This window comes from Octopus bimaculoides, chromosome 8 (assembly GCF_046866305.1).
Source record: "Octopus bimaculoides isolate indiv1 chromosome 8, ASM4686630v1, whole genome shotgun sequence".
NCBI lineage: Eukaryota > Metazoa > Mollusca > Cephalopoda > Octopoda > Octopodidae > Octopus > Octopus bimaculoides.
The window spans coordinates 20,083,557-20,096,056 of NC_142935.1; the positions used below are offsets into that span (position 1 = coordinate 20,083,557).

The window sequence follows — 12,500 nt, forward strand, 5'->3', positions numbered from 1 at the left end:
GGCATACACTTTCTGGTTTCCAGTATGCAGAGTTCTCGACTGGTAGCACTTGCATGTGCGAGTTGTTTGCAAGACATTTGATATACCTGTCTTGTACAATTTTCAACTATGTGCTATTGGCTACTCTAAATATTTCTCTTAGATCATTTTTGTTTATATCATGCAATGTACCTAGGCGATAACTGTTTTCTACTCTGTTTCATATAAGTCTAAGGCCTTTGGCTACCAGAGATAAGGTCGGACAATTGTTGTGTTAATGATGGCTGTTGAGCCCCAGAAATGAGTGTCCACAACTGTCCTGTTATCTCCAAGCAACAAGCCTCTTCTATTACCATTTGACAAATATGATATATCCTCTAGAAGTGGAGATGTTAACTTATTAAGTTAACAATTTATGTTGTATGGTACTTGGCATCCTCGTATTTGTCTATGAAATGAAGTACCTAGCCAAAGGACCCGACACACTGCCCAGCCCAAGCCTCTTGAGCCGATCGTGATCTGAACATTTTAACCACTTGGCTACGTGCTCTCACACTTAATGTATTAGGGAAATGTAGAGTGATATTGATCAATATTAATCACTGGCTAATGAAAATTTAGTATTAAACATTGATTAGCATCCTTTATTTCGCATTCCATAATTATTTCTAGTTTGTTTTCCAACAATTTATGAATTAATTATATCAACACTAACTCGACTATTGTTTTTCATGCAGATGGTGTGATTATTTTGTAAATGTTTCTATGCTCTTATGCCAATAAATGTGTCTATTTTGAACCTTCATTTAGTTATTCTTTCATCACTATTTTAGCAAGTATAGGAGAATGTATGGTTAGGTGAAGAGTTCAGAATAAGACCAAAACATGTCCAGATTTATCTCCCATACTTCTCTGAAAATTGGAGAAAAATGTTTATCTCATCGTATAATTACATCTAGTGTACTATTTAATATACCCCCAGCATGGAATATATTAACAGCAACGTAACTATGTATGTATGTATGTATGTATGCAAGCATGTATACACATACATACATGCATACATAAGTAAAGTTGATGTTTGTTAGTTTACTTCTCAGCACCTATCTACACACACACACACACACACACATATGTAGGTGTACACACATATTTATATGTATACTTTATATTCATGCGAATATTGAAGTAATATCTACCATATAACTAATAAGATTATGAGACAGCTGTAAACGAATGGAAAAAACCATCTATTCTCTCACTTCCTTAATCTGTTCCATTCAGATATACATACATATATATATGTATGTATGTATGTATGTACGTAGCTGTTTGGTAAGTAGCTTGCTTACCAACCACATGGTTCCGGGTTCATTCCAACTGCGTGGCACCTTGGCCAAGTGTCTTCTACTATAGCCTCGGGTCGACCAAAGCCTTGTGAGTGGATTTGGTAGACGGAAACTGAAAGAAGCCTGTCGTATATATGTATATATATATATATATGTGTGTGTGTGTGTGTGTGTGTGTGTGTGTGTGTGTGTGTGTGTATGGGTGTGTATATGTTTGTGTGTCTCTGTTTGTTCCCCCAACATCGCTTGACAACCGATGGTGGTGTGTTTACGTCACCGTAACTTAGTGGTTCGGCACTAGAGACCGATCGAATAAGTACTAGGCTTACAAAGAATAAGTCTTGGGGTCGATTTTCTCGACTAAAGGCGGTGCTCCAGCATGGCCGCAGTAAAATGACTGAAACAAGTATATATATATATATATATATATATATATATATATATATATATATATACAGGCTCTATGAAAAACATGCGTTCATGTCTTTCGGAGTTATTACGATGAAAATGAAGTGAACTTGCTTTAATCACAGATCAAAAACTATCTCCTACATAAGACGCTTGCTCCATTTCACCGCTGGTTATTATTTCTCAGAAATGAATACACAGAATTATTCGAATCGCCGGTTGTTTAGTCAAGTTTAGTGATACAGCGACTTGCTTAAAGAACTGAAAAGACGAGAGGTGAACTAGACCGTAATTGGATATCAACGCGGATCATAGAGTGTTATGACAAATGTTGTAAAGTGTTTTATCGGATGCTTTAACGACTATAAGTTTAGTGTTAATATCATCGATTACGAAAGATGTAAAGCAAAGACAACTCTGTGGAGTGTTAATACAGGAATGGAATGGCAAAAAAAGCTAAAGACTTAAAAACATTTAGTTCTGCCACTGTAAATGAATCTCACTTCGCATGTGTGTGTGTGTGTGTGTGTGTGTGTACGTTTGTGTGTAAACCACAGGCTTCCACCCTGTTTTCACCCATCAAGACACATTATTTGTATAAACACACCCATATATATGTATATATATATATATATGCATGCATCTTTGTACACATACACACACATATATGTATGCATATATATATATATATATATATATATATATATGCATGCATCTTTGTACACATACACACACATATATGTATGCATATATATATATATATATATATATATATATATATATTATATATATATATATATATATATATATATATATATATATATATATATATATATATATATATGTATATATATATATATATATATATATAATACAAATAATATGTGAGTATATGCATAAATACGTACATGTATGTACATACCTACATCTACATGTATATATAGATGCATATCTGGGTACAGGACGTCACAAACAAAACGTGGACAAAATGAAAAACAGAACATAGACAGAGCACAGAAAACAAACAGGCCACATAGAGAATATTTCCTTCATCAGCTGCCCCTATTCTAAACTAAGCATTTATATATATTTGTGAAAGAAGACAACAAACGCCAAGGCATAACAAGCATCTCAATTCACATACATTATTTTCTTATTACCTTACTCTCTACTCTTGTATTTCATTGCTTATTATCTCCGAATTTTCCATGTCTAGATCTTTTACCTGAAAATTTCCATGCCTAGATCTTTCATATATTCTCGACTTGTCTCTGATGACGGAGTACCCCGTATTTAGGCATACTCGCCTATCACTTGGGATATCCCAGAAACAGCTGTAAGACTTTAACTAATTTCAGAATAATATAAGATTATGTATATGAATTGAGATGCTTGTTATGCCCGGGCGTTTGTTGTCCTCTTTCACAAATTCATATCTGCTAAATCGGAAACCTAAAATGGATCCATAGCTGCCGTCTCAGTTACAAGCTTGGAACCATGATAATCCGTTACATTTACCCAGCGTACCTATTGGTTTAGATCACCCCACTCTCTCTCTCTCTCTCTCTCTCTCTCTATATATATATATATATATATATATATATATACACACACACACACATATATATATATATATATATATGTATGTATATGTATATTTACATATACATATGTATATAAATAATGTTTGCGTGCATGTGTGTATTTTATTTTGTCATGTTTGTTTTTGCCATTCTCTATTACGTTCGTCAGCTATTCCCAGTGGTCTTTCGCCAAAGTGAACAATATCAACTTTAAAGGCACGAAATTGTAATGATCTCATGGAAGTTGACTGATGGGGAATTAGCTACGAATTTTCTGTTTGTTATGGTTTTGTAAAATTTTCCGTTTGTTGTGTATTTGTAAATTTTTTTAAATATATATATATATATATATATATATTACATACATACATGCATCCATCCATCTCTCTCTCTCTCTCTCTCTCTATATATATATATATATATATATATATATGTATGCGTATATGTATATATAAACGAGAAAAAACAGTGATGAATAAAAAAAGTTTTAAAATACATAAAAACAATAGCAATACAACAAAGAGCAACAAATTGAATCCCAAATTAATTAGTTGACATATTTCTAAAAATGTTTTGAACATCAAACATTCTGAGCCAAAAGAATAAAAAAAATACATTGCAAAAATATATTGAAAAAATCCACAAAAATCGTTAATCGCAGAACACAAGCGAATTCTAATAAGGAAGCAAAGACGCAAAGAACTAGAGATTTTTAAAAAATGGTTATAAAAGTTTTAAAGATAGTTAGTTATGAATTTTAAGGGCGTTGAATACAACGAATAGTGACGTAAAAGAAATAACTGCACATCTACTAAAAAAAATGGTTATTAAATTCTAAATGTATTAATTAGTCCACAAAAGAAACGAAAGATTAGAAAGAGAAAAACATGAGGAAAATCGAAGCGGAACTCAAAATAACACGTTGTCCAATAAAAATCCTTATATAACCCTCCACCAAAAACAAACTAAAGCAAACGAAAATAACAAGACACAAAAAAAAAAAAAATAAAAAAAAATAAAGGATTATTGGTTTAAAAATAAAAAGGGAATATTGTAACGAAATATTTATGAGTTTCCCAATATAAGATAATGAAATCGAAAATCAAGAGCTGAAGTATTACGGATTCTAATGAGTTTTGAACTAAAAAAGAAGAATTTTGGTATCTGAAATAATAATATTTTATGAAGAGAACTGCCAAAATTGAGCATAAATTATTCGATCCAAGATTAAGTAAGGATACTATAATAATGATAATAATAATAATAATAATAATAATAATAATAATAATAATAATAATAATCCTTTCTATTATAGGCACAAAGCCTGAAATTTGGGGGAGGGGGTATAATCGATTACATCGACCCCCAGTACTCGACTGGTACTTAATTTATCGATCTCGAAAGGATGAAAGGCAAAGTCGACCCCAGCAGAATACTACTACTACTACTACTACTACTACTACTACTACTACTACTACTACTACTACTACTACTACTTGTACTACTTGTACTAATAATAATAACGATTTTAAAACTGTAAGAAAAGCGAAGTGAATAAATTAAAATTTAAATTTAAATTAAAAGCTAAAAAGTTAAACTAAAAGGTAAAAGTAAAATGTGTATTAAGATATTTAATGTACCGAGTTAAGATATTAGAATGAATTATTGGAGAGGGGAAAATCGTCATCTTAATGATGAATTCTTTTCCAAAAGGACAGGGGAGATAAAACCTGTCAATAAATAACGATAAAATCTAACACAGTACCGGAACAAATATCCGGCAAGCTTGCAACCGGAAGTGGTCCGGATTCCTGAATTTTCCAATTTTCTAGAGATAGCCTAAATATATATTAAAATTTTTAAATAAACCATGGAAAGTATAAGTCTTTATCAATCCACCGTCTTATCAATCAACCAATTTCAAACACATGCATGCAGACATACACGCACACGTACATAATACATACATACATACATACAATAAGAACTTAGGTTAGGATTTCTAGTTAGTAAAACACATATTAATAAATACACGTGAGGCAGCATTATGTCTATTGACATAGCTTACCTTTTGTTAGTTGCACATAAGCAGACTAATGTCGTTTGTTATGGAGGACTTACCTGTCCTTTTAAGTTTATGTGTGCCATTCAGAATCTCTTGGATTTCTAAAAGAAGTCAAATTTATCGTAGTTTTATTCATTTTCTGTGGTTTTACAAGTACAAAACAATACTTTAAATGATGTGTTCGTGTGTGTGGGCGCGAATGTGATTATGTATATGAGATTGTGTGTGTGTGTGTGTGAATGTGATTGTGTGTGTGTGTGTGATTGTGTGTGTGTGTGTGTGTGTGTGATTGTGTGTGTGTGTGTGTGTGTGTGTGTGTGTGTGTGTGTGTGTGTGTTAGTGTGTGTGTCTACCCGCCTGTAGAAGAATCTTAGTTGACCAAATTCACTTACAAAGAATTCAAAAGATCTGTGATGAGATTTTGATTTTTCAGTGCCTCATAACATGATGGTTTCAAATTTTGGCACAAGGCCAGGAATTTCGTGGGAGGAGCTAAGTCGATCAAATCATCACATCGACCCCAGTGCTCAGCTGGTACTTATTTTATAAACTCCGAAAGGATGAAAAGCAAAGTCGACCTCGGTGGATTTTGAACTCAGAACGTAAAGATGCCGCTAAGCATTATGCCCAGCGTGCAAATTTTCCCGCTAGGTCGCCGCCTTAAGCTTATAAATAATATAATGACAAGTTGTTTATTTTGCTCAGTAATCGGTAGAAACTGTGCGTGTACATCTGTACATATTTATGTATGAACGTACGTACGTACGTATGTATGTATGTATGTATGTGTGGAGGCGCAATGGCCCAGTGGTTAGGGCAGCGAACTCGCGGTCATAGGATCGTGGTTTCGATTCCCAGACACTGGGCATTGTGAGTGTTTATTGAGCGAAAACACCTAAAAGCTCCACGAGGCTCCGGCAGGGGATGGTGGCGAACCCTACTGTACTGTTTGACAACAACTTCTTCTCACTCTTTCTTCCTGTTTCTGTTGTGCCTGTATTTCAAAGGGCCAGCCTTGTCACACTGTGTCACGCTGAATATCCCCGAGAACTACGTTAAGGGTACACGTGTCTGTGGAGTGCTCAGCCGCTTGCACGTTAATTTCACGAGCAGGCTGTTCCGTTGATCGGATCAACTGGAACCCTCGACGTCGTAAGCGACGTACGTAAGCACTGTAATGGCTGGCTCCAGCATTCGATTCTCAGAAGAGGAGATGTTGCTAAAAAGGTCAAATTCACTGTCTTCGATTCGGTTTACTTACGGTCATGAATGCTGGGTAATAATGGAAAGAGTACGATCGCGAATACGAAGAAGTGCTGAAAATTCTTGGCTTTGGGTAAAAGGAAATACAGGAGGATCGGTTAATTATAATTTTATTCAACATATTCCCCTCAGATTCACACACTTATTGCAGCAGTCCTTCAGTTTTTCTAAATCCTGTAAAAGAACTGGGAAGGTTGGGCCTCAGACCAGATCTTTCGCGATATCCTTCAAGCCCGAAACTTTTCAACACTCCCTCGCAGAAGGGGTCGAAATAGGCTTCCTCTGGAGGGACTCTGGAGAAACGTCACTTGACAGGGTGTATAGCTCGGAGATCAAAGAGTCTCTCCAGGACGAGCTATTACTATGGACATGCTCTGATACGACAGATATCTGGTTAGAATGTTGCGGGAATGAATCGCAAGGCGGATTCTTCAAGTCGGGCCAACCGACAAGAGACCAAGCAACATATGAAAAACGAGATGGTTAGCTAATATTCAAACACTTGTGAATCCTACCAGAAAGTGTTATGACGGTTGTTTCTGATAAGATCCTATAGTGAGGGATCGAACCTATGGCTGAGGGCTCTACCCCAACAAACCTCCCCGAAATGGTGGGCGGAGAAGATTGATGGATATATAATAGTATTAACAATATATCAAATTGATCGTTCAGATAATGGCTGTAATATAAGATATTGCAATTATGAAGTGTGAATAACAAAACATAGAATTATAGTTGACATTACAAAAGATATATGTTTTTCTATAAACAGATCGTAATTATTATGCTAAAGGTTAAGTAAATAGCATTTTATTCGTTGAGAAATGATACAAATTACAGAAAATATATAATTAATTAAATAAAATTAAAGATAAAATAATAATTGAATAATAAAATAATGAAATGAATACATAAATACAACGAACAATTTTGGCGAAACTTTACTCCCGCCTTATATTCAATCTTTAAATGTGATTTCATTTAAATGAGTATGATAAGATATATTAAAATATAAGCATTGAGTATTTCAATGTTAACAATATTTCAATGAACATTTTGGCATTTATATATATGTGTGTGTATACATACACACACACACACACACACACATACATGTATGCATGTATGGTGCTCGTGCACGTATACACTGATACATAAGCGCAAGCATGGTTGCAGTCAATTGACATAAACAGGATATATATATATATATATATATATATATGCAAGTATGTGCATATACGTATGTATACAAGTGACATAGTGACGTAACAGAACACAAGAGAAAAAATTAAAGCGTGTACAATGTATAACAAACCAGTTTCTTTAAAAATACGATACGTATACCTTGCACAAATATGTTATGTGTTGGACACAGATAGTCTTATACTTATTAAACAGTAGCTTACAAACCATGTATATTTTGTAAGATCAAATATATATGATGTGCATGTTTATCTCTGTATCCTGTGAATCTCTTGACCTTTAACCAGAGCAATGGAATATAAATAGCAATGAATATGCACTGTAGTCAAACACACACATACATACTTGAATATTTGTGTGTGTGCGTGTGTGTGTATGTATATATGCATGTGCGTGTCTCTAAACACATACATTTATGTGTATGTATGTATGTATGTATGTATGTATAATACATATATGATATGTATAGAATGCAAATATGATATATATAAATATATATGTGTGTGTGTGCGTGTGTATATATATGTCTCTCTGTCTGTCTGTCTCTCTCTCTCTATATATATATATACATATATATATATATATATATATATATATATATATATATATATATATAAACAAATAGTAAATGAGTATATGCATATATACGTACAGGTATGTGCGTACCGACATCCACCTGTATGTATAGGTGCATATCTGAGTACAGGACATTGCAAACAAAACGTAGACGAGAAAACACACAAGCCACATAGAGAACATTCTACTTCATCAGCTACCCCCGTTTTAACACCGGCGTTTCGAAGAGCTGGGCAGGACGCATCGTTAAAACGGCTCTTCCCATGGACCGCAAATTAAATTTGTATACACAAATTAAATCTTGCCATGGAGGAATGTAGTGGCGGACAAAAAACAAGACAGGAAAACAAACAGAAAAGGCTTTACGGCCAGACGAGAAAAATTATGTGTGTATGACCACTGTGAGGCACGGACTTGAAAGGGACGAAGTAGTTCGCGTTTGCTCGGCGATAGCCAAGGAAGAAAAGGATTATTGACCGGAAGCATGTGACCATGCCGGTATAAGGGGAAGAGAGAGAGAGTGGTAGAGGGAGAAACAAAGGGAGGAAGTAGAAGAATAGGTGAGCAACGAGAGGAAAAGAGAAAGAGGGGGGAAAAAGAGATACGTAGAAGTAACAGAGGAAGAACGAGAGGGGTAAAGCGAGATACGTAGTAGTAAAGAGGAAGAACGAGAGGGGAAAAATGATAGAGGAAGAGAAAGAGATAGAGTAGCGTCGGAAAATATAAGTTTACGAAAACTACTTACGAATTGGAGTCATGTAAAAACAAATAGTAAATATATATATATATATACATGCGTGCACACACCCACATATGCTTTCATGTGTTTTGTATAAATACTCACTCATACGCACACATATATGTGTGTATATATATTGATGTGCATATACAAATAACACACACACACATTTAGATATATATATACATTGGTAATAAACTTTAATATATATGGATATTAGCGTCAGAGCTCTTATTTAAATTTCTATATATGTGTATATATATATATATATATATATATATATATATATATATATATATGAGGGTTGTATGAAAAGTCTTAAGCCCCCCCCCCAAAAAAAAAACATGGTACAAGACTTCAAGGCTCAAAACTTTTCATATATACCCCTTGTATATATATATAAACACCCAATCTGCTTCATTATGTAGACTGGCATTTCGTTTTAGACAGAGATATAAAAGTACATATTTTTATTCCATAGTAAGAACCCAACCCTACTTCCACACACAGACATATCTATACTCAAGAGCGCAGAGAGCCGGAGCAATTCTTACAATGCAGCTTATCCGACACTCACATACAGCAGTTCTTAACCTCGGGCCATAAGGTCACCCCGAGACTGTTGTTAGCTTACAAGGTAGCACCAACTATAAGCGATGGGCTTGCCAAGTGTTTTGAAGGGTCATAATTGTTTTCTCAAAAATAATATATTTAAATCAGGCGCAGGAGTGGCTGTGTGGTAAGTAGTTTGCTTACCAGCCACATGGTTCCGGGTTCAGTCCCACTGCGTGGCACCTTGGGCAAGTGTCTTCTACTATAGCTTCGGGCCGACCAAAGCCTTGTGAGTGGATTTGGTAGACGGAAACTGAAAGAAGCGCGTCGTATATGTGTGTGTGTATATATATATATATATATATGTATGTGTGTGTGTGTGTGTGTGTGTGTGTGTGCGAGTTTATGTGTCTGTGTTTGTCCCCCCCACTATCGCTTGACAACCGATAAGTACTAGGCTTACAAAGAATAAGCCCCGGGGTCGATTTTCTCGACTAAAGGCGGTGCTCCAGCATGGCTGCAGTCAAATGACTGAAACAAGTAAAAGAGTAAAAGAAAAAAAAAAGAGTAAATCAGTTTCAACCCTTATATTCTTTTATCTTTTATCATTTAGCTGTTTCAGACATTGGGCTGTGGCTATGTTGGACCCTGTCATGAAGGGTTTAGCTGAACAAATCACTCCCACATCTAGTATCTTTTTTTTTTAAGTGTGGAACTTATTCTATCAGTTTCTTTTGCCGAACCGCTAAGTTATGGAGACGTAAACGATTCAGCACCGGTTGTCAAGCGGTGGAAGGGGTACAAATACTTATTGTTTATGTCATAAGAACTTTAGAAACTTCAAGAGAACGAGAAATAATTAGCTTTTACTGATTGAACTCGATCGAAGTAGATAAAGCTATAAAGAATAGCGTGCAAATATCGAGTTAAAAAGAAAAACACATTTGGATAGAAAAAGTTGACTGCCATAGCTTTATTTGCTTCGAGTTATATCGTCAAAAATGAATCACATATACACATATATGAGACGAAAATTCACTTAGTTTCCGCTGCTAAATTCATTCGCAAAGTATTGATCAGCCCACGGCTATAATAAAAGACAATTGCCTGAGGTGCTGCACGCTTGGACCGAATCCGAGACCAAGCGGTTGTAAAGCGAGATTCTTAACCATACAGCCATGCCTGCGTCTAAAGGCATTTAAATACCCTTTGAAACATTTAAAAAGAGTTTTTTTCATTATTGAAATATAAACAGAACGATTGTGTTATCAACGAGCAAGAACACAACTAGTGATGCGCCATTAGCTAGGTCCAATACTAGGTCTAGAATAAATTTCGTTTTATATCTCGTTTTCTTTAATAATTTCCTTAAAAAAAATTTACCATTAGAAACACTAACCAACGCAAATGTTTAAAGAGAGGTCCATGCTGGTGCTGGATGGGATAATAAACCACAAAAACAAAATTAGTTTCTACTTGATTAAATTAATCTCGTGTTTTTTTTTGGTTTTTTTTTTTGCAAAACGGCATTCCATGAAAGGAGGTAGTGGACTACAAAACGTAGAGAACTAACTACTATAAGAAACGATGATGACGAAAAGGATGATGATAATGATGACGATGATGACGACGATGACGGAGACGACGACGACGACGATAATGATGATATCAAATGTGATCCTCGGAAGGCAAAACAAGCTGAATGCTTACAGCAAACAAATTATCAAATAAACATATAAAATAAAAAAAAAACGAATTAAAAGAGTAAATACATTAAAGTACAAACAAAAACGAAAACAAAACAAATCGTACGTATCTTTTACTTGTTTTAGTTAGGCTGCGACCATGCTGGGGCTTCGACTTGAAGAATTTTAGTCTTAGGAATCGACACCAGTACAATTTTTTCATTAAATCGTTGTGCTAATTTTAGCGGTCTGTTTTGCCTAACTGCTCAGTTACGGGGACGTAAACAAACCAACACCAGTTATCAAGAGATGATGGGGGACAAACACATACATACATACAAACGACGGGATTCTTTCAGTTTCTGTCTACCAAATCCACTCACAAAGCTTTGGTCAGCCCGATGCAATAATAGAAGACGCTTGCCTAAGGTACCACACACTGGGAGCGAACATGGAACCATGAGCTGGGAAGCAAACTTCTTACCACACAGCCACGTCTGCACTTATTTATTAAGAATGGTAGATGATTTCTTTGCGTTCACATTTTTCAATTTCGGTTAAAATATCACAGAATCTCCGTTTTTTTTTTTTGTTTTTCATTCTCTCTCCGTTTTCCCCCCCTCATAATCCTTTCTGTCGAAGACCGTAGACTCGAAACGTAAAAGACCATTCTTCCCGAGCGTAAAGCTAATACACCTGCTTGTCGTCCCTACACCTGTCTTCGTAGAGAACGAGCTTTGTAGATATGATATTAAAGTGCTAGTCCCCTCTTCACCTCGCTGTTGGGTATGGCTCACAGATCACGAACCAGCAAGGGAGCCTCTGCGTCAATGGTTCTCAACTAGGGTCCTTATAAGACACTGTCGTTTAAATAAATTTATCTTCAATAAATTGGTTAAGTCTCTACAATACACAAAATATTTTAATTTCTTTTATTATACAATTCCTTCTAAAATTTATCTCTTTTGAGACACACGGTGTTTTGGTATGTGTAGCCAAAAAGACCAAACTACTTTTCCTATTGAGATACAACTACTGAAAGATGATCTCTAATTGGCTATTATACTTCAAAACCAACCATTCACAACATTTGTTCCA

At 35.1% G+C, this 12,500-nt stretch overlaps 1 protein-coding gene across 12 annotated transcripts in view; it reads right to left on the reverse strand.

Moving 5' to 3' along the window:
• The window catches only part of LOC106878170 (uncharacterized), a 482,992-nt gene that overhangs the window by 23,476 nt on the left and 447,016 nt on the right, over window positions 1-12,500 (reverse strand). For 6 of the 12 annotated variants that reach the window (XM_089356167.1, XM_089356163.1, XM_089356162.1 and 3 more), the window contains one exon: window positions 5,441-5,485. The exons of the other annotated variants lie outside the window; for them this stretch is intronic. In XM_089356167.1, coding sequence (XP_089212293.1) covers window positions 5,441-5,485 — 45 coding nt within the window. The remainder of the gene's footprint in view (window positions 1-5,440; window positions 5,486-12,500) is intronic. 12 annotated transcript variants of the gene reach the window in all.